General features: G+C 41.9%; 1 protein-coding gene across 1 annotated transcript in view; it reads right to left on the bottom strand.

Moving 5' to 3' along the window:
* Positions 1-22,363, bottom strand: part of adam10b (ADAM metallopeptidase domain 10b) — a 37,495-nt gene extending 15,132 nt beyond the window's left edge. Inside the window, exons 1-7 of the mRNA XM_084095673.1 lie at positions 22,183-22,363; positions 6,942-7,092; positions 6,000-6,118; positions 5,555-5,713; positions 2,392-2,480; positions 1,830-1,970; positions 1,516-1,608 (exon numbers count right to left, since the gene is read on the bottom strand). Coding sequence (XP_083951799.1) covers positions 1,516-1,608; positions 1,830-1,970; positions 2,392-2,480; positions 5,555-5,713; positions 6,000-6,118; positions 6,942-7,092; positions 22,183-22,255 — 825 coding nt within the window. The 5' untranslated portion in view covers positions 22,256-22,363. The remainder of the gene's footprint in view (positions 1-1,515; positions 1,609-1,829; positions 1,971-2,391; positions 2,481-5,554; positions 5,714-5,999; positions 6,119-6,941; positions 7,093-22,182) is intronic.
* Between the last annotated feature and the right edge of the window lie 1,383 nt (positions 22,364-23,746).

The raw sequence follows: 23,746 nt of genomic DNA, 5'->3' as shown, positions 1-23,746 counted from the left end.
TGTGTGTTGAGAGCGTCTAGTGTGTTGAGCGCATCGAGAGCATCTAGTGTGTTGAGCGTCTAGTGTGTGTTGAGTGTGTCGTGTGTGTTGAGAGCGTCTAGTGTGTTGAGCGTCTAGTGTGTGTTGAGTGTGTCGTGTGTGTTGAGAGCGTCTAGTGTGTTGAGCGCATCGAGAGCATCTAGTGTGTTGAGCGTCTAGTGTGTGTTGAGTGTGTCGTGTGTGTTGAGAGCGTCTAGTGTGTTGAGCGTCTAGTGTGTGTTGAGTGTGTCGTGTGTGTTGAGCGCATCGAGAGCATCTAGTGTGTTGAGCGTCTAGTGTGTGTTGAGTGTGTCGTGTGTGTTGAGAGCGTCTAGTGTGTTGAGCGCATCGAGAGCGTCGAGTGTGTTGAGAGCGTCGAGTGTGTTGAGAGCGTCGAGTGTGTTGAGAGCGTCGAGTGTGTTGAGAGCGTCGTGTGTGTTGAGAGCGTCGAGTGTGTTGAGCGCGTCGTGTGTGTTGAGCGTGTCGTGTGTGTTGAGAGCGTCGAGTGTGTTGAGAGCGTCGAGTGTGTTGAGAGCGTCGAGTGTGTTGAGCGTGTCGTGTGTGTTGAGAGCATTGAGTGTGTTGAGAGCGTCGTGTGTGTTGAGCGTGTCGTGTGTGTTGAGAGCGTCGAGTGTGTTGAGCGTGTCGTGTGTGTTGAGAGCGTCGAGTGTGTTGAGAGCGTTGAGTGTGTTGAGAGCGTCGAGTGTGTTGAGCGTGTCGTGTGTGTTGAGAGCGTCGAGTGTGTTGAGAGCATCGAGTGTGTTGAGAGCGTCGTGTGTGTTGAGCGTGTCGTGTGTGTTGAGAGCGTCGAGTGTGTTGAGAGCGTCGAGTGTGTTGAGAGCGTCGTGTGTGTTGAGCGTGTCGTGTGTGTTGAGAGCGTCGAGTGTGTTGAGAGCGTCGAGTGTTTTGAGAGCGTCGTGTGTGTTGAGAGCGTCGAGTGTGTTGAGAGCGTCGAGTGTGTTGAGCGTGTCGTGTGTGTTGAGAGCGTCGTGTGTGTTGAGCGTGTCGTGTGTGTTGAGAGCGTCGAGTGTGTTGAGAGCGTCGTGTGTGTTGAGCGTGTCGTGTGTGTTGAGAGCGTCGAGTGTGTTGAGAGCGTCGAGTGTGTTGAGCGTGTCGTGTGTGTTGAGAGCGTCGAGTGTGTTGAGCGTGTCGTGTGTGTTGAGAGCGTCGTGTGTGTTGAGCGTGTCGTGTGTGTTGAGAGCGTCGAGTGTGTTGAGAGCGTCGAGTGTGTTGAGAGCGTCGTGTGTGTTGAGCGTGTCGTGTGTGTTGAGAGCGTCGAGTGTGTTGAGCGTGTCGTGTGTGTTGAGCGTGTCGTGTGTGTTGAGAGCGTCGAGTGTGTTGAGAGCGTCGAGTGTGTTGAGCGTGTCGAGTGTGTTGAGCGTCGAGTGTGTTGAGAGCGTCGAGTGTGTTGAGCGTGTCGAGTGTGTTGAGAGCGTCGAGTGTGTTGAGAGCGTCGAGTGTGTTGAGAGCGTCGAGTGTGTTGAGTGTGTGACTCACCCGGATCCTCTTGACCATGAAGCTGATGTTGCGGATGCCCATGAAGTCTGTGCCCTGGTAGATGGCGTCGATGGCCTTCACATGACTGGAGATCTGAGGAGACACACAGTACATCTTCATCACCACCCTCTTCTTCATCATCATCATCATCTTCATCACCCTCATCATCTTCATCACCCTCATCACCACTATCACTATCATGACCATCATCACCCTCATCTTCATCACCCTCATCTTCATCATCACCCTCTTCATCATCATCACCCTCATCTTCATCACCACCCTCTTCTTCATCTCTGTGGTCAGACCTGTACCTGAGCGATGACGGCCTCTCTGGTCTTGTAGTATTTGTAGAACAGGTGATCGGTCTGGATGAAGAGCTGGCAGGTGTTCTTCTCCACCTGAGTCATCCTCCTCTTCCTCAGTAAGGCCTGATCCTGCGCTGACGGCTTCTCCTGCAGAGACAGAGTCAGCTCTCCTTCATTTATACAGCGCTTTAACAATATAGAGCGTTTCACAGCAGCGATAACAGGAGATTACAGTGACAGAGAGTGTTTAGGCTTTACAGCAGCTCTAGAATAAAGTTAGTTTTGATTGATTCACTTCCATTGTAAAGATCATTAGTTATTAACTCAGGGGCCGCTAACACACACCGTCCTCACAGGAAGCAGAAACTTCTCATGCGTTCCGGCCGATCATGCGCAGGACAGCAGTGTTTGGGGCTCGAGAACGCAAACTTTGAAACAGGATCCAAGGTGCAAGTTTTGACAATGTTTGAAAAACGTGATCATCTCTGTGTAAACTCCAAAACCGTGAATGTGTGTGAGGATGCGAGCGCTTAAGAGTGTGTGTGTCAGTGAAGAGTTCAGCTCTGACCTTCAGCGGGTCCTCCTGATACCTCTTCATCCGCTCGAACACTGACGAGTCCGCACAGCCGCCCTCCGGCCCGTATTTATGAGGATAATCTGACAGACACAGATCAGCACATGATCATTAACTAAACACACCCATGAGCACAGCTGAGAACCAATCAAGTTAAGGGTCATGTGACCGCTGACCAATCAGAATCAAGCATTGCAGAGAGCCGTGTGATCGGCAGGAGTGTTTCAGAGCACTGTTGGGTGAGGTTTACACGTCATGCCGGTTTCCATGGCTACTTTCAAGGCGAGAAACAAGTTAAAAACTTTAAAAGAGACATTAAAAAAAATATAGGTTTTTAAAATTGGTTTTAGATAAAAGCTCTCAAATGTGTTCAGGGTTGACTCTGAAAAACAGCAGTATCTGTCCGGAACAAAAAAAATAAACACGAACACACTCCTGAACAAAATCTGAAGAGCAGGGGAAACATTACCAGCATTCGCACTCGTGCCGGCGGATCGTCAGCGCTGGTGTGATCTGTGCATTTATCATCTCGATCAGCTGATGAACAGCCTGAGCTTAACCGCAGTCTCCAACTCTTGCTCCTGTCCTGAAGCAGTCCTTACACCAGCGGATCCACCCGCACCAAACCCGAACGCTAGTAATGTTCCCCCGGTCTTCAGATTTTGTTCAGGAGTGTGTATTTATTATTATTATTATAAACAGGGACAATCAATCAATCAGCAAATCTTTATTTTTGTTCATCTTAAAGCACTAACTATATCAACCCTTCTGAAGCAACGAAACTGAAGTAGATCGCACTGGTTTACGAAGCGTTCTCACACTACTGAAGCGGACTCGAGCCGGTGACGTCACTAGCTCAGGACACTTCAGTTTCCGCTTGCCAGAAACATGTTCATCAGAAACACTGGCTGGAATAGAGCACTTCAAGCACTTCAAGGCAGATGCAACATTTTACACCTCTTAAAATGAATTGCACTTGGGTTAGGGTTTGGGTTAGGGCTAAAGTTAAGGTTAGGGTTAGAGGTCATCCGCAGTGCATGTACAGATACTGCTGATGCAGATTGAGCAGCTCTTGAGGCTGATTTGTTGAGGTGGGTTAGGGTTAGGGTTGGGTGGGGTTAGGGTTAGGGTTGGGGGGGGTTAGGGTTAGGGGTGGGGGTGGGTGGGTGGATGGGGTTAGCCCAGCGCTGCAGACGCTACGGATGGATCATGCAGAAATAAACACTCTTTTGCGATCCATGACTGCTCACTTATCAACAGGACTAATCACAGACGCCTCTTCTCATTGGATGAGGACACGCAGGCTCATGAATATTCATGAGACACTGATGAGTCAGTAGCACTAGAATGAGGAAACGTCAAGATCTTAAACCCAGAAGATGAAAATAGAACCAGTTTCTCCAGTAATTCAGATGAAGACAGGCTAACACTTCTGTGCCGAACACACGCCTCAGTGTGTGTGTGTGTGTGTGTGAGACTCACGGATGTCGTCCTCATGGTAGATGACGGAGTGTGTGTGTGTGTGTGTGTGTAGTGTTGCTTTCGTCAACGAAAATTATGACGAAATATTGTCGTCAACGAACCGTTATCACCTGACGAAAACGAGACGAGACTAGACGTAAATGCATGGTCATGTGACGATGACTAAAATACATGTATAATGCAATATCGTTGACGAATAAAAACGAGACTAAATGTGGTTTAAAAAATAAAAACTATGCTAAAATGTCTCTTCATTTTCGTTGACCAAAACGAGACGAGACGAAATGTAACGTCACGACGAATGAGAGAGTTGTGCGTGAACCCATAGCTTTGTCGGCTTTAAATTCTGGATTGCGATCTGGTCACCCGATTATCAGCGAATTTAACCATATATTACTCCATTAGTTATTCTATTAAAATGTCTCATTGATATATTTGACACATTCATAATCATTACTTTTGCTGGTTCTTTGTGACAGCTGTTATGTGCGTTATTGGCAGCGTCTCTTGTTACATGAACACGTCACCGCATTAGCGCCAGAACATGGAGATTTTATTTTAGAGTATAATCGCACAACCTATTCGATATTTTATAATTAAATAAACTAATCGAATATCCAAAAATCGTGACTCATCCCTGCATGGAATCTCGTTTCTTTTCCCAAATCGTCACTCACGTCACGTCTCACCCATTTTCTAAAGGTATTATAAACGTTTCTTGGTTCACTTTTAATTAAGCCTATTATATTCGTATTCTTTACTGTGGTAAAGTAGAAAAACGCTGTAGGACAGATAGCCTACATTTGTACTTGCATGTCAAATTCTTTTTAACACAGTTTGTGCTTGTTATATTAGACATTGGGCGCGAGTTTAGTTGTAAAGCGCATTTGACACGTGTGGGTGATTTTTAGTTTCACTTTCTCTGGCAGCGCAATCTCAAACACAGCCTAAATATCTCGCCCTTGTGGAGGATAAAATTCGCTCTTCAAACCAATTTACATCAAGTAGAAAACACGAAGATATCATAAAGAGATCGATATCTTCGTGTTTTCCTGCTCGTGTCCCACATCCCGCTCAAAGCGCAGAGTGCATCGCGTCTTTGTGTGGAAATATAAAACGAGTTTTTTTTTTTTTTTTTTAATAACCCCCCGAATATTAAAATTTAATATTATTTTTTAATAATAATACCGCGGTGGTAAAAAAAACCTGCCACCGTCACAGCCCTAAATATAGGCCTACTAAATAGCCTATAATAAGATAGCCTTGTTTGAAATTATATATTGACTGGGTTAAATAGAATCGCATTACTAAAAAGAGACTAAAATACAATTTTCATTGACTAAAACTAGACTAAAATGTCATCAGTTTTCGTCGACTAAAACTTGACTAGACTAAAAAGAGTATGAATGTGACTAAAACTAATAAAAACTAAAATGACAGCCTGACACAAAGACTAGACTAAAACTAAAATTAAAACAGGCCGCCAAAAACAACACTAGTGTGTGTGAGACTCACGCATGTCGTCCTCATGGTAGATGACGGAGTGTGTGTGTGTGTGTGTGTGTGTGTGTGTGTGAGAGACTCACGGATGTCGTCCTCATGGTAGATGACGGAGTGTGTGTGTGTGTGTGTGTGTGTGTGTGTGTGTGTGTGTGTGTGTGTGTGAGAGACTCACGGATGTCGTCCTCATGGTAGATGACGGAGTGGAACGGCACGTTCTTGTCCTGCAAGTATCTCTCGGCCGGCTCCACGTAATACGTGCCTCTGTGAGTCTGGATGAAGCCCTCGAACCTGCCGTCCACAACAGAGCCGTGCGTCAGCGTGCCCTGCTCTCCTGAGGAACACACACACGCCACAGTCAGAGTGTGTGTGTGTGTGTGTGTGTGTGCGTGTGTGTGCTGACCGTAGATCTCTCCAGTGTAGATGTGTGAGGTGTGTGTGTGTGTGTGTGCTGACCGTAGATCTCTCCAGTGTAGATGTGTGTGTGTGTGTGTGTGTGTGTGTGTGTGCTGACCGTAGATCTCTCCAGTGTAGATGTGTGAGATGTGTGTGTGTGTGTGTGCTGACCGTAGATCTCTCCAGTGTAGATGTGTGAGGTGTGTGTGTGTGTGTGTGCTGACCGTAGATCTCTCCAGTGTAGATGTGTGAGGTGTCGTACTCCAGTTCTCCTCCAGTCATCTCCAGTTTAAAGTCTTCTGAAAACAGCCGTGTGTCTCGCTTCATCCGCAGGTTGAAATGTCTGCCAGGTGGAAAACACACATTTCAAACATGACTGCAATTTTACAAATGTTTTCAGTGGCAGAAACAGCAAGACGAACAGATCGAGACTCGCATCACAGGAGAGAGACGTTACACAGGAAAACAGCTTTGATGTTGAGGGTGGCTTGACAAATTTGCCCCTTTTTGGGTGTGAGCAAAAACACGCAGTTTTAGTGTGTGTCCCTTTAAATGCAAATGAGCTGCAGCTCCGCCTCCGTTCAGAAGAGGGCGGAGCCTTTACACAAGCTTCAGAAACTCCGGCAATAAAAAGTGCTCAACCACAGAACAGCTTCAGGCTCTGCTGGATCTTCATCAGTGCGTTAGAACTGGGCTCTGTTGGCGCTTGTGGACCCAAATGTCGGCTGGTGTGTGTAAACGTGCAGATTAAGGGCTGCTAATATTATAATAAGATCCTCTTCATACGTCAGAAGGAGAGCGAAATCTGATCGGCTTATTTTATAACATGCTTGCAGAGAAAGACTGACCAGAACACAGAAAACCTGAAAAGTGAAACCCAGTAACTGAGTTGTTAGAAGCACCGGGTCCCGATTATATAAAACCGGCTTTATGTGGAATTTAAATGTTTATACACACATCAGATGTTCATCAGTACCGTAGAGTTCCTGTAGAGGGAGGGGCGTGTACTGTACCTGCCGTGTGTGTGTCTCACCTGTGTGTGTGTGTCTCATCTTTGTGTGTGAGTGTGTGTTTCACCTGCCGTGTGTGTGTGTACGGATCGGTGTGTGTGTCTCACCTGCCGTGTGTGTGTGTGTGTCTCACCTGCCGTTGTGTGTGTGTCTCACCTGCCGTGCGCGTGGAACTGCAGCTCCAGCTCGCGCTCCGAGTGTGTGAGCGCTCTCCTGGCCCGCTGGTGCCGGTCCTGAAGCTGATCCGGGTCGTACGACAGACCCTCGTAGTGACGGATGTACTTGTTCAGGGGGTTGCCATAGTAACCTGCTCACCACACAAACACCAGCGTTAGAGATTGGGTCGCGTGTGATCACGTGACTCGTGAAAATAAACAAAGATCATATGTGACCCTGGACCACAAAACCAGTCACAAGGGTCAATTTACACCCTTTTGCTGCATCCATATATTTTTTATATATTTACGGTAGGAAATTTACAAAATATCTTCATGGATCATGATCTTTGCTTAAAGGATTAGTTCACTTTAAAATAAGAATAAGCCCATGATTCACTCTCCCTGAAGACATCCTAGGTGTATATGACATTCTTCTCTCAGACGAATACATCCATCCATCCTCTTCCGCTTATCCGGGGCCGGGTCGGGGGGGCAGCAGTCTAAGCAGAGATGCCCCCTAGACACTTCCTCCAGCTCTTCTGGGGGACACCGAGGCGTTCCCAGGCCAGCCGGGAGATATAGTCCCTCCAGCGTGTCCTAGGTCTTCCCCGGGGTCTCCTCCCAGTGGGACGCGCCCGGAACACTCCGTGGGACGCGCCCGGAACACCTCCCCGTGAAGGCGTCCAGAAGGCATCCGGAACAGATGCCCGAGCCACCTCAGCTGGCCCTCTCGATGTGGAGGAGCAGCGGCTCTACTCTGAGCTCCTCCCGAGTGGCCGAGCTTCTCATCCTATCTCTAAGGGATCGCCCAGCCACCCTGTGGAGAAAGCTCATTTCGGCCGCCTGTATCCGGGATCTTTCAGTCATGACCCAAAGCTCATGAACATAGGTGAGAGTAGGAACGTAGATTGACCCGTAAATTTCTTCACCACAACAGACCGGTACATCGACCGCATTACTGCAGAAGCTGCACCGATCCGTCTGTCAATCTCCCGTTCCGTTCTTCCCTCGTGAACAAGACCCCGGGATACTTGAACTCCTCCACTTGAGGCAGGAACTCTCCACCAACCTGAAGTGGGCAAGCCACCCTTTTCCGACTGAGAACCATGGCCTCGGATTTGAAGGCGCTGATTCTCATCCCAGCCGCTTCACACTCGGCTGCAAACCGTCCCAGTAAATGCTGAAGGTCCTGGTCTGATGGGGCCAACATGACAACATCATCCGCAAAGAGCAGAGACGAAATCGTGTGGTCCCCAAACCTGACACCCTCCGGCCCCTAGAAATTCTGTCCATAAAAATTATGAACAGAACCGGCGATAAAGGGCAGCCCTGCCGGAGTCCAACATGCACCGGGAAACAGTCTGACTTACTGCCGGCAATCCGAACCAAGCTCCTGCTCCGGTCGTACAGGGACCGGACAGACCTTAGCAAAGGACCCCTGACCCCATACTCCCGGAGCACCCTCCTCCACAGGCCGCCGCGAGGGACACAGTCGAATGCCCTCTCCAAATCCAAAAAGCACATGTGGACTGGTTGGGCAAACTCCCATGAACCCTCCAGCACCCTGTAGAGGGTATAGAGCTGGTCCAGTGTTCCACGACCGGGACAAAAACCGCACTGTTCCTCCTGGATCCGAGGATCTACTATCGGCCGGATTCTCCTCTCCAGTACCCTGGCATAGACTATCCCATGGAGGCTGAGAAGTGTGATCCCCTATAGTTGGAACACACCCTCCGGTCCCCCTTCTTAAAAAGAGGGACCACCACCCCGGTCTGCCATCCCAGAGGCACTGTCCCCGACGCCACGCGATGCTGCAGAGGCGTGTCAGCCAAGACAGCCCCACAACATCCAGAGACTTGAGGTACTCAGGGCGGATCTCATCCACCCCCGGTGCCTTGACACGAGGAGCTTCTTGCCTACCTCGGTGACTTCAGCCCAGGTGATGGACGAGTCCACCTCCGAGCCCTCAGCCTCTGCTTCCTCAGTGGAAGACGTGACGGTGGGATTGAGGAGATCCTCGAAGTATTCCTTCCACCGTCCGGTGATATCCCCAGTTGAGGTCAACAGCTGCCCACCTCTACTGTAAACAGCGTTGGTAGGGCACTGCTTCCCTCTCCTGAGGCGCCGGACGGTTTGCTAGAATCTCTTCGAGGCCGACCGATAGTCCTTCTCCATGGCCTCACCGAACTCCTCCCAGGCCCGATCTTCTGCCTCCACAACCACCCAGGCTGCAGTACGCTTGGCCTGCCAGTACCCGTCAGCTGCCTCAGGAGTCCCACAGGCCAGACGAATACAATCAGAGTTATATTTAAAAATGTCCTGGCTCTTCCAATCTTTATAATGGCAGTGGATTGCAACCAACAGTTTGCCAACAACTATCTGTCTGATAGATGCACTTTTATGATGGACAGATGCACTTTTATGATGGACAAATGCTCTTTTATGATGGACAGATGCTCTTATGATGGACAGATGCTCTTTTATGATGGACAGATGCACTTTTATGATGGACAGATGCACTTTTATGATGGACAGATGCTCTTATGATGGACAGATGCACTTTTATGATGGACAGATGCTCTTATGATGGACAGATGCTCTTTTATGATGGACAGATGCACTTTTATGATGGACAGATGCTCTTTTATGATGGACAGATGCTCTTTTATGATGGACAGATGCTCTTATGATGGACAGATGCACTTTTATGATGGACAGATGCTCTTATGATGGACAGATGCTCTTTTATGATGGACAGATGCTCTTATGATGGACAGATGCTCTTTTATGATGGACAGATGCACTTTTATGATGGACAGATGCTCTTTTATCATGGACAGATGCACTTTTATGATGGACAGATGCTCTTATGATGGACAGATGCTCTTTTATCATGGACAGATGCTCTTTTATGATGGACAGATGCTCTTATGATGGACAGATGCTCTTTTATGATGGACAGATGCACTTTTATGATGGACAGATGCTCTTATGATGGACATATGCTCTTTTATCATGGACAGATGCACTTTTATGATGGACAGATGCTCTTATGATGGACAGATGCTCTTTTATGATGGACAGATGCTCTTTTATGATGGACATATGCTCTTATGATGGACAGATGCTCTTTTATGATGGACAGATGCACTTTTATGATGGACAGATGCTCTTATCATGGACAGATGCTCTTTTATGATGGCCAGATGCTCTTATGATGGACAGATGCTCTTTTATCATGGACAGATGCTCTTTTATGATGGACAGATGCTCTTTATGATGGACAGATGCACTTTTATGATGGACAGATGCTCTTATGATGAACAGAAGCACTTTTTTGAGCTTCAAACTGTTGGTTGCAATCCACTGCCATTATAAAGCTTGGAAGAGCCAGGACACTTTTTAATATAACTCTGATTGTGTTCGTCTGAGAGAAGAAAATCATTTACACCTAGGATGGCTTCAGGGTGAGTAAATCATGGGCTCAAAGTGATCATTTTAAAGTGAACTAATCCTTTAATATCTTAATGATTTTTGGCATAAAAGAAAAATCTATAATTTTGCCCCATTCAATGTATTGTTGGCTATTGCCTGGTTTTGTTGTCTAGGGTCACACATGGAGGAACTGATATTTCATGAAGTTACAGTGCTGTTATATGAAATATGAAGGTCTTGATGAAGCTGAGCACTAATATATAACATATGGGTCAATGACGTATAAGGATTTTCAACAGGCCAATTTTAAAATACGAAAATTAAGAATATATATTGCAATTGTTCAATCATTAAGAATGTTGTGTACATATAAATTCAAATAAAAAATTTAAATTAAGTGATTTTAGTGTTTTTTCATCTAGATGAATTGTCCATAGGCTTAAAAAATGTCATGTGGGGCGACCGTGATTTATCTTAAAATGAATTAATTTCCTTAACATAAATGTATTTTTTTTACATGTTCTCAGTAATTAAAGTGTTTAAAAACAGAGTATTTGAATTTCTTTTGAGTTTTTGTATATAATGATCTCATATTTTTGTTCTGCAATTTCAGTCGCCTTCTAAAATGCAGTTAACAGACTTATTTTTCCTGTAAATCGCATAAAACTGATAGAAATGTTTTAAAAATATAATTTACTAAAGCATACTGTATCAGTGATTCATATTTCAGCCACAGAAATAAGATATTTTATTTTAAATTTAATACAGTGATAGCTTTTATTGGTCGCACCACATGATAAGTGGTCGCTCCAAATGACACGAAAACCTTATATAGTTAAAAATCTATTTAAAGAGATCAATGAACAATATATTTTATACAATTTTTTTTATTTAAACCAGATTTTATACAAATTTCACAGAATTTTCCTGAACATAAACATTTTATAAACTCACTTTTATAAAAAAAAAATCACTTCACAAACACAAGTGCACCATTTAATTTAACTTGACTTAGAATTTCTTTCTAACAAATAATAATGTTATAGATATAAATTATTTCATAAAAGTATTGTATACAGGTAACATTTGGGGTCAATAGTTTTTTAAAGAAATTAATACTTTATTAATCAAGGACACATTCAGTGTCACATTCAGGCGCAGGCTATAATGTTCCGAAAGATTCTATTTCAAATAAATGCTGTTCTTTTGAACTTTATATTCATCAAATAATCCTGACATATAAAATGTATCACAGTTTCCAAAAAAAATAAAAAAATATGAACATTGATAATAATCAGAAATGTTTCTTGAGCAGCAAATCATTAGTGACCCTGGATCACAAAACCAGTCACAAGTCGCACAGGGTATTTGTGGCAATAGCCAACAATACATTGTATGGGTCAAAATTATTGATTTTTCTTTTATTCCAAAAAATCATTAGGATATTAAATAAAGATCATGTTTTACATTTTGTAAATGTCCTACCATAAATTTATAAACATTTATTTTTTGAGTGAATATAGCAATATTGCAATGCAAACATAAATGGACAACTTTAAAGGCGATTTTCTCAATGTTTCGATTTTGAGCACTCTCAGATTCCAGATTTTCAGTTGTATCGGCCAAATATTGTTCTATCTTAACAAATCATACATCAATGGAAAGCTTATTTATTCAGCTTTCATATGATGTATAAATCTCAATTTCAAAAAAATTACCCATGTGACATTGACCCATTGGGTTTTGTGGTCTAGGGTTACATATTAGAATTATTTCTGAAAGATCATGTGACACTGAAAACTGGAGTAACGATGCTGAAAATTCAGCTTTGATCATAGGAATAAAATACAGTTTACTATATATTCACATAGAAAACAGATATTTTAAACTGTAATAATATTTCACTCTTCTCCTATCAAGGTACTCTGCTCTTGCTGCAGGGTTAGATTTTTTTCGCTTGGCAGTGGCATCTGGTAAAATAGATTAAAATAGTTTTAAATAAATAAATAAGCAATAATAAATACACTACTAATAAATGCATTATTACTAAACTGAAATTACATGCTCTAATTTTTTTTTGTTGCATTTTTCTCATATTGTACAAAGAGTAAACACAAACTGTCTGAAATATATAAAAAAGATCCCAAATTGCATAAAAATCTATTCCAAATGATACTAAAGTAAAGTACTTTTTTTTAATATAAACCGTCAATTGAATATAAAAGCATAAAACTGCCAATCTAGGACATATCTATCATGGAAAACAGTCTGCAGTGGTCGCACCACATGATATTTGGTCGCCCCACATGATATTTTCAAATTCAATCATAATTTACAGGCACAGAATTGGCCACCTTAACAAAACAAGCTAGTTTGCCAAAAAAGGTCACTATGAAATTTGTAATAAAAATATATATTTGTATAAATAACTTTAATATTAATTTTTTTTGAGGTCACACCACATGACATCCAAATGTGGCAACTACATACCAACCATTACAAAGGTTTATTTTTTTTCCAATTTGAGAGAATTACAAACCTGCTTGCTGCTTCCATGGGTCCTTGGTAAATTGTTTTATGATTTAACTTCCTGTGTTTGAATAGTTTTCAACATAAAAGTCCCAAAATGGTAGTTCCTTGATGGTCGCACCACATGATATTTCATAAAATGGACATCATCGGACAAAGTTTGTTTGTATATTATGATGGAAATATAAATACAAATGCTTTGATTTTTTTTAAAGGATTACAAAACATTTTGGAAATCATGCCAAATAGTGAAGAAAATAAATTTGAATAAATTCAGAGTAATTTCAAAGACGTTTTCAAAACAGAAGTTATGGCCGGACGGTCGCACCACATGATGTTTTGACACTTTAAATAACAAAAAAAATAACAAATAAGTAAAGCTTTTTTAAAAGTTAAAGTGAGTACGGGAGAGGTACTATAAATATACAGTATCTTTTTATGCATTTAAACCCATTTTTGCCTGAAAAAATGCAATCGGACAGAAAATTTAGGCGTCACGTCATTGACCCATATATATGATACAGCACTGTGGAACATGAAACATTCCTGATTTGATCTACTAGCTGCATGAAGTGAACTGGAGCAGTGGATCATTATTATTATGGTTTTGTGGGTTTATTCTGTCAGATCTTTAGTCTTATATTAAGCTGGCTGTATTCATACATTACTGTTAACAACACAACATAAACACATTTTCCTGATTTGAAAGTTAACTGAAACAAAAAAGCATAAAAATAAACTTACCTGTAGTTATTTTAATACTTCAAGTAAATTTGAACGAAAATGATAAAAATTGCCTTGCAATTTGCTAAAATAAGACCAAAACTAAACTTAAAAATAAGTTAAACAAATTACTAAAACTTTAAATGATGTATATAGTCAAGTCAAGTCAAGTTTATTTATATAGCGCTTTTCACAATACAGATTGTATCAAAGCAGCTTCACAGTATTAAATTAAAATAATACATCAATGCTTGTTTCTTGTGGAAAACGTCCACGTTTGGTAATGCTGATCAATAGTATTGTTGATTGATTAATTAAATTAAATATCCCCAACTGAGCTGATTGGTCGTGGCGGCGGTGTTGCAACAATCTATAGAGATATTCTAAATGTTAGTCAGAATACGGGTTATAAGTTTATTTCGTTTGAAGTACTTGTACTAAATGTTACGCTCTTAGATGTTAGAAAAACTTCCCTATTATCTCTAGCTTTGGCTACCGTATATAGACCGCCTGGGCCTTACGCTGATTTCCTAAAAGAGTTTGCAGATTTTCTCTCAGACCTATTAGTCAATGTCGATAAAGCATTAATTGTTGGAGATTTTAACATACACGTAGATAATTCAAATGATGCGTTAGGGGCTGCGTTTACAGATTTATTAAACTCCTTTGGGGTCAAGCAAAACGTCACCGGACCAACTCATCGTCTTAATCACACACTTGATTTAATTATATCACATGGAACAAATCCAACCGATATAGATATCATTCCACAAAGTGATGATGTCACTGACCATTACTTGGTAACTTGCATATTACGTACTCCTGTAATATATCATGCGGCGCCGCGTTATCGACCAGGCAGAACAATCCTTCCATCCACCTTAGATAATTTTTCAAATTGCTTATCTGATCTGTCTCATCTGCTGCCTGAACCCAAACAAACAGATGAACTAGAAGAACTAACTAGTACTATGAGCACCATTCTCTCTGGTACATTGGATATTGTTGCACCCATTAGATTAAAAAAGGTCAGAGAGAAAAGTAAAGCACCATGGTACAATAATACTACGCATGTTCTAAAGAGAGAAACCCGTAATATAAAAAAGGCCCTAAAAGCGGCCAGGGCTGAGCACCTCCGCAAACTAATAGAAAACAACCAAAACAATCCTAGGTTTTTATTTAACACCGTGGCTAGACTAACAAATAAACAGACATCACCCGAACAAAATATCCCGTTACAGTTTAGTAGTAATGATTTCATGAAGTTCTTCACTGAGAAAATAGAAAACATCAGAACCACAATTGTAAACGTTCAATCCTCAATCGCACCTTATAATTCAGCCTCAATTATCCCCCCGCAAGAACAATTACAGTGCTTTACAACTATAGAACAAAAAGAGTTCAATAAACTTATTTCATCTAAAACAACAACAAGTTTATTAGATCCTATACCAACTAAACTACTGAAGGAAGTGTTACCTGTAGTGGAAGAGCCTCTCCTCAATATTATTAACTCATCTTTATCTTTAGGTCATGTTCCAAGAACATTTAAACTGGCAGTTATAAAACCTCTCATTAAGAAACCACAATTAGATCATAATAATCTAGCAAATTATACCTTTTATGTCTAAAATACTAGAAAAAGTTGTATCCGCTCAACTGGGCTCTTTCTTGCAAGAAAATGACATCTATGAAAAGTTTCAGTCAGGATTCAGACCGCATCATAGCACTGAAACTGCGCTCGTTAAAATCACAAATGATTTACTCTTAGCTTCTGACCAAGGCTGCATCTCAATACTAGTTTTACTTGATCTAAGTGCTGCGTTCGATACTATAGATCATACAATACTCTTAGATCGACTACAAAATTATACTGGTGTTCAAGGACAAGCATTAAGCTGGTTTAGATCATACTTATCAGACCGCTACCATTTTGTTTATTTAAATGGAGAAAAATCGATCATAACTCCAGTAAACTATGGAGTGCCGCAGGGATCTGTGTTAGGCCCTCTGTTATTCTCAATATATATGATGCCACTTGGAAATATTATAAGGAAACATGGAATTAGTTTCCACTGTTATGCTGATGACACTCAAATATACATTTCATCACGGCCGGATGAAAACGCTAAATTATCCAATTTGACAGAGTGTGTTAAATATATAAAAGATTGGATGACGCGTAATTTTCTTTTATTAAATCCAGACAAGACAGAGGTAATACTTATCGGTTCAAAAAACCGCCCACAAAACCTCTCACAATACCTAACCCTAACTTTAACATAGTAGGATGTCCTGTTACTTTATTCTCTACAGTAAAAGACCTGGGTGTTATACTAGACTAGAGGTGGGCGATATATCGTTTAGACGATAATATCCAAATTGTTGTCTGGACGATATGCAAAATTGGGATATCGAATATTTCATAATTTGTACAATCCAACCCCCCAAACATGAAAAGAGCTGAAAGAAGTTAAAGAGAAAACAAATAACGCACACTATAACATTCTAAACAATTATATGTAGCGATTTTTAATACTGTAGGGCAGTACTATTCCCGGAAGCAACCTCCGAGTGGCCCAGTCCATGGTCCCGTGTCGTCAAAAACGCACATTCATAGGTAAATTCGAAATGCGCGCAGAAGCACATGCGCAAAACCGTTTTGTAAAATGATTTAAGAATCAGCAATCAGAGGAGGACGCGCTGAAGAGTGTAATGCTGTTCTCTTCCTTCATAACTCGTACTGAGAAGGTTTGAGTTGCAGAGGAATTTGTGACTGTTTCACCTGTTCAACCACATCAAAGTTTCGTAATTAGTAAGTCCGTGCTTTTTCTCTTTTTGTTCTGTGCTGAAGGGCCGCTGTGCCTTGTTGAAACGGTGTTACGTGAAGAGCTCTTTTCCAAAACGCCATAAACCTAAAAAGCTGCCTCAAAGAACCAGCAAAAGTAATGATTATGAATATGTAAAATATTGCAATAAGATATTTTAATTGTTTATTAATTTCTGTGTCGGCTGCAAAGATGAAGTCGACGATAGACTCGCGATCTTCGCAGTAGGCTAGTGAACGCACCGGAGAAATGCACATTTATTATAGTTTTATTTTGTTTTGGATGGTTTTGTTTAGAACCAGCTTTCTGTAAATATATTTCACATTTTTTAGGCCTGTGAGGCGAGGCTACGGTTCGGTTCATGATGATATAATCTCCAGTTCAAGCACCTTTGTTGTGATTGCTAGCCTATATATATATTTATGTATGAAATACAGGAAATTGGTGAATGAAAAAATTATTAAAATTAAGATACAATTAATACAAAACGAAATTCGTTTTAAAGAAAGGCTTTGTGCTTTCTGTTTTGAGGTCTCTGTGAAAGTGTGAAAGTCTTTTACTGCCGCTTTCAGAGCGCTCGCGTCCATAATGGAGAACTGTCACGTGTCACGTGTTTTTTTCCTCATAAATGCAAACACGAAAAATAAAAGACAAAAGACTATTTTAAAAAGACAAACCATCAATTTTTGGGAAAAAATGATGGATTTATAGCGTTTTGGGGAAAAATGGATGGATTTATAGCGTTTTGAAAAGAATTTTTTTTACTTTGAATTTATCATCAACAATATTGTTGTTTGATTTAATAATCACTGTTCCAAGAGGTGCCTAGTTACGTTTTTTTATTTATTTTTTTGTAAGTGGAAAAAGTAGGGGCTACCTCAGATTCTGTTTAGTTAGCTCCTTTATTGTTTTTTTTTCTATAGCCTACAATAATAGGTCAAATGCAGCAAGTCAAAATACCACAGCAAGTTTCTTTGAAGGATGGCAAAAATATCTTCTAAATATCGATATCGAGATATTGGGAAAAAATATTGAGATATTCATTTTGGTCAATATCTCCCACCCCTATACTAGACTGCAACCTGTCTTTTGAAAATCATATTTCATATGTTACAAGAACAGCCTTTTTCCACCTTAGAAACATTGCTAAGCTACGTAATATGCTATCAGTTTCTGATGCAGAAAAGTTAGTTCATGCGTTCATGACCTCGAGACTAGATTACTGTAATGCTTTATTAGCCGGTTGTCCTGCATCCTCAATAAACAAGCTACAGTTAGTCCAAAATGCAGCCGCTAGAGTTCTTACTAGATCAAGAAAATATGATCATATAACACCGATTTTATCATCACTACATTGGCTACCTATAAAGTTCCGTATTAATTACAAGGTATTGCTACTGACTTATAAAGCCCTAAACGGCTTAGCTCCAGTCTATTTAACGGATCTTCTATCACCCTATAATCCATCGCGCTCTTTAAGATAAATAAATTCGAGGCTTTTGGTCATACCTAGGATATCCAGATCCACCAAAGGAGGGAGAGCATTTTCACATTTGGCTCCGAAACTCTGGAATAGTCTTCCTGATACTGTTCGTTGCTCAGACTTGCTCTCCCAGTTTAAAACTAGATTAAAGACGCATCTCTTCAGCCAGGCATTCATATAATACTTTTAATCTTACAGTTAAATCCGACCTCTAGTTCATAAACGCCAGAGGAGAACTGGCCCCCGACTGAGCCCGGGTTCTCCCAAGGTTTTTTTTTCTCCATTAGGTCACCTGATGAGTTTTTCGGTTCCTTGCCACTGTTGCCTTTGGCTTGCTCAGTTGGGGATATTTGGGATATTTCATTTAATTAATCAATCAACAATACTATTGATCAGCATTACCAAATGTGGACATTTTCCACTAGAAACAAACATTGATGTATTATTTTAATTTAATACTGTGAAGCTGCTTTGATACAATCTGTATTGTGAAAAGCGCTATATAAATAAACTTGACTTGACTTGAGCAAGCCAAAGGCAACAGTGGTGGCAAGGAACCGAAAAACTCCGATAATACAGCGACTGTATCTGACTGTATTAGTCGGATACACCGCTGTATTACTCCGATATACCGCTGTATTAGTCGGATACACCGCTGTATTAGTCGGATATACCGCTGTATTACTCAGATACACCGCTGTATTAGTCGGATACACCGCTGTATTACTCCGATATACCGCTGTATTAGTCGGATACACCGCTGTATTAGTCGGATATACCGCTGTATTACTCAGATACACCGCTGTATTACTCGGATACACCGCTGTATTACTCCGATATACCGCTGTATTAGTCGGATACACCGCTGTATTAGTCGGATACACCGCTGTATTACTCGGATACACCGCTGTATTAGTCGGATACACCGCTGTATTAGTCGGATACACCGCTGTATTAGTCGGATATACCGCTGTATTACTCAGATACACCGCTGTATTAGTCGGATATACCGCTGTATTAGTCAGATACACCGCTGTATTAGTCGGATACACCGCTGTATTACTCCGATACACCGCTGTATTAGTCGGATACACCGCTGTATTACTCCGATATACCGCTGTATTAGTCGGATACACCGCTGTATTAGTCGGATATACCGCTGTATTACTCAGATACACCGCTGTATTAGTCGGATACACCGCTGTATTAGTCGGATACACCGCTGTATTAGTCGGATATACCGCTGTATTACTCAGATACACCGCTGTATTAGTCGGATATACCGCTGTATTAGTCAGATACACCGCTGTATTAGTCGGATACACCGCTGTATTACTCCGATACACCGCTGTATTAGTCGGATACACCGCTGTATTAGTCGGATATACCGCTGTGTTACTCGGATACGCCGCTGTATTACTCAGATACACCGCTGTATTAGTCGGATACACCGCTGTATTAGAGCTTAGATTCTCTGCCCGAGCCCGAGCCCGGACTCGACCCGACCCGACCCGCGGGCCGGTTCGGGCCGATATTTCCTGCCACTGTCCTCGGGCCGGGTCGGGTCGGGCCCTTGATAAAGCACGTTACGTGTCATGCGCAGCGTCTCGTCCACTCTCGCAGTCTCGCACGCGTGACGCATCACACCTGCTGTGCGTGCTGTAGGCTACTATTCTGCTGCTTAAGTGCAACATGGAGCTTGAAGAAGCAAAGAAAAAAATTAAAACATGAGAATTAACTTTGAGCAAGTTTGGAGGAAAATCGGAGGTATGGAAACATTTTAAACTAGTCGTGCGGAGTGACAATATGTGTTGGCTTTGTCTCGTGCATTAAATGCGGCACACTGCTCGCCTATGACAGCAACAAAAAAAAAAAAGATATGCACAGATATGTTTTACTATGCACAAACAAATGCCTTTCTTTTACATGTGCAAAATTCTGAATTGAATGTGCTGCAATTTGTACAAAAAGAGAGTCTGTAGTAGGCTAGCCTATGTGTTTTAGCCATTAAATAAGCACATTTAGTTTCAAGTTTGTTAAGATTTGTTTTAAAGAAAGCTTTTCTTTAAAGTGAATTTCGTTTTGTATAAATTGTATCTTAATTTTAATACATTCCAATTGCCTGGATTTAATACATAAAAAGCAATAGGCCTATAGCAGACAATATAATCATGACATGCAGTCGCCGGCGCGTCGCGGTCACTTATTTGGGTGCTGAAACTCGTAACACACGCTGTCACCGAATTTACAAATCTTGCTTGTTGCTCACACACATATTATGTTGAAATAACAATATGTTGTATAACATTATTAATAATAATTAATCTTTAAGAATATTTGATTGAATGCTGAATGTTGTGCTTGTTCAATTTAATTAAATTTAAACTTTAATTGTAATAATTAAAATAATTGAATATTTAATATTGAGTGGCCATTTTTTTCTCATTAATTAATAGTATTTATATAATATATATAACTGCGCAGCTCCCCCCTGTAGCCTAAATGATCTAGCACAGCAGCACCTGCGTTAAAAAAATTCTGGCGCCGCCCCTGGTTATAACGGCCCACATATTAAAAATGGTCGGGTTTAAATCGGGCTCGGGCTCATAATTACAGTGAATGTGTCGGGCCGGGCCGGGCTCGGACACAACGTGCTCGGGCTCGGGTAGGGTCGGGCTTGATTTGTTGGGCCCGATCTAAGCTCTACGCTGTATTAGTCGGATACACCGCTGTATTACTCCGATATACCGCTGTATTAGTCGGATACACCGCTGTATTAGTCGGATATACCGCTGTATTACTCAGATACACCGCTGTATTACTCGGATACACCGCTGTATTACTCCGATATACCGCTGTATTACTCGGATACACCGCTGTATTAGTCGGATACACCGCTGTATTAGTCGGATACACCGCTGTATTACTCGGATACACCGCTGTATTAGTCGGATACACCACTGTATTACTCCGATATACCGCTGTATTAGTCGGATACACCGCTGTATTAGTCGGATACACCGCTGTATTAGTCAGATATACCGCTGTATTAGTCGGATACACCGCTGTATTTGTCGGATACACCGCTGTATTACTCGGATACACCGCTGTATTAGTTGGATACACCGCTGTATTACTCGGATACACCGCTGTATTAGTCGGATACACCGCTGTATTACTCCGATATACCGCTGTATTAGTTGGATACACCGCTGTATTACTCGGATACACCGCTGTATTAGTCAGATATACCGCTGTATTAGTCGGATACACCGCTGTATTAGTCGGATACACCGCTGTATTTGTCGGATACACCGCTGTATTAGTCGGATACACCGCTGTATTAGTCGGATACACCGCTGTATTAGTCGGATACACCGCTGTATTAGTCGGATACACCGCTGTATTAGTCGGATATACCGCTGTATTAGTCAGATATACCGCTGTATTACTCGGATACACCGCTGTATTAGTCGGATACACCGCTGTATTAGTCGGATACACCGCTGTATTAGTCGGATACACCGCTGTATTAGTCGGATACACCGCTGTATTAGTCGGATACACCGCTGTATTAGTCAGATATACCGCTGTATTAGTCGGATACACCGCTGTATTACTCGGATACACCGCTGTATTAGTCGGATACACCGCTGTATTAGTCGGATACACCGCTGTATTAGTCGGATACACCGCTGTATTAGTCGGATACACCGCTGTATTAGTCGGATACACCGCTGTATTAGTCAGATATACTGGTTTATAAGTTATAAAGAGCTCATCAGTGTAATAAAGGCCCAATTCATACACAGAAACAAAGATAAGTATGAAATATATGCAACTTCGTTATAACAAAACAATCTTCATGTCACTATATGAATGATATTGCCTGATTATTGCGATATATGAATCAGGATAGATGTGTTATGGGAGTGTTGATGAAATCATCCATCTTAAGCTGGATGTGTGTCAGCTCAATCTCGACCCACTCAACACATCTGAGCTCACAGACCGAACCCGATCACAGAAACCGTCGAGGACACCGAGGAGAACGCGCCGGTTCCGGGGAATATCGCGATAACGGTCGCGGTGATCGGGGGAATCTGGGAATAACGGTCGCGCTGATCGGGGAAATCTGGGAATAACGGTCGCGGCTTTAGCATTAGCACAGATGCTCGCGCGGAGCATCACTGAATAAAGCCGAACCGGGCCGAAACACTCTCTCACACACACTCACTCACCTCGAGCGGACCTGAAGGCGCATGAGAGGCACAACAGCACCGAGAACACGACCGTCATCGCGGATAAATGCATGTTTAGCGCATGGATGATGGACGGGCTGGGTTTTATTGTTTACAGCTTCAGTCTCGGGTTTGGGGCTTTGCGTGCTGACGTCAGACGCACAGAGACACGAGCACGCGCCCCTCCCCCACGCCCGAGCGCTGCAACATCACAATCACAGCAGAAACAACAACTTTGCTTGTACAAATGATTTGCTCTTATCATCCGATCGTGGTTGTATCTCTCTATTAGTGTTACTCGATCTTAGTGCTGCGCTTGACACCATTGACCACAACATTCTTTTAAATAGACTCGAACATTATGTTGGCATTACGGGAAATGCACTAGCATGGTTTAAATCACACTTATCTGACCGTTATCAGTTTGTAGCAGTAAATGAAGAGATGTCTCATTGATCACAAGTTCAGTATGGCGTACCACAAGGCTCAGTACTAGGACCGCTGCTGTTCACTCTGTACATGCTACCCTCACACACACACACACACACACACACACACTCACTCTGTACATGCTACCCTTAGGAGATATCATTAGGAAACATGGAATTAGCTTTCACTGTTATGCTGATGATACTCAGCTCTATATTTCTTCAAAACCTAACGAAACTTACCAGTTCACTAAATTAACAGAATGCACAGCAGATATAAAAAATTGGATGACTCGTAATTTCCTACTTCTAAATTCTGAAAAAACAGAGATTCTAATTATTGGACAAAAAACTTCCTCACGTAATAACCTAGAATACTGTCTTACACTTGATGGCTGCTCTGTTAAGTCTTCGTCGTCGGTTAGGAACCTGGGTGTGCTCTTTGATACCAATCTTTCATTTGAAAGTCACGTGTCTAGTATCTGTAAAACCGCATTTTTCCATCTTAAAAATATATCTAAATTAAGTCATATGCTCTCATTGACAAATGCAGAACAGTTAGTTCATGCGTTCATGAGCTCAAGGCTAGATTATTGTAATGCTCTACTGGGTGGTTGCCCTGCACGCTTAATAAACAAACTACAGCTGGTCCAAAACGCAGCAGCTCGAGTTCTTACCAGAACCAGGAAGTATGACCATATTAGCCCAGTTCTGTCAACACTGCACTGGCTCCCTATTAAACATCGCATACATTTTAAAATATTGCTGATTACTTACAAAGCACTAAATGGTTTATCTCCGCAGTGCTTGAGCGAGCTCTTAACGCATTATAGTCCTTCACGTCTATTGCGATCTCAAAACTCCGGCCAGTTAATAATACCTGGAATATCTAAATCGACTGCTGGCGGTAGATCCTTCTCCTATTTAGCACCAAAACTCTGGAACAGTCTTCCTACCATTGTCCGGGAAGCAAACACACTCTGTCAGTTCAAAGCTAGACTAAAGACACATCTCTTTGACATAGCATTCACATAATACATTATAGACTTCTATAATTCAATATTAGGCTGCATAGATTAGGTCAGCCGGAACCGGGAACACTTCCCATAAATCCTGATGTACTCGTTACATCATGA

This window comes from Abramis brama, assembly GCF_963993115.1.
Source record: "Abramis brama genome assembly, chromosome: 20".
In the NCBI taxonomy this organism is placed as follows: Eukaryota; Metazoa; Chordata; class Actinopteri; order Cypriniformes; family Leuciscidae; genus Abramis; species Abramis brama.
The sequence above is the reverse complement of the archived record's forward strand: the minus strand, read 5'-3'. Positions and strand labels throughout refer to the sequence as shown.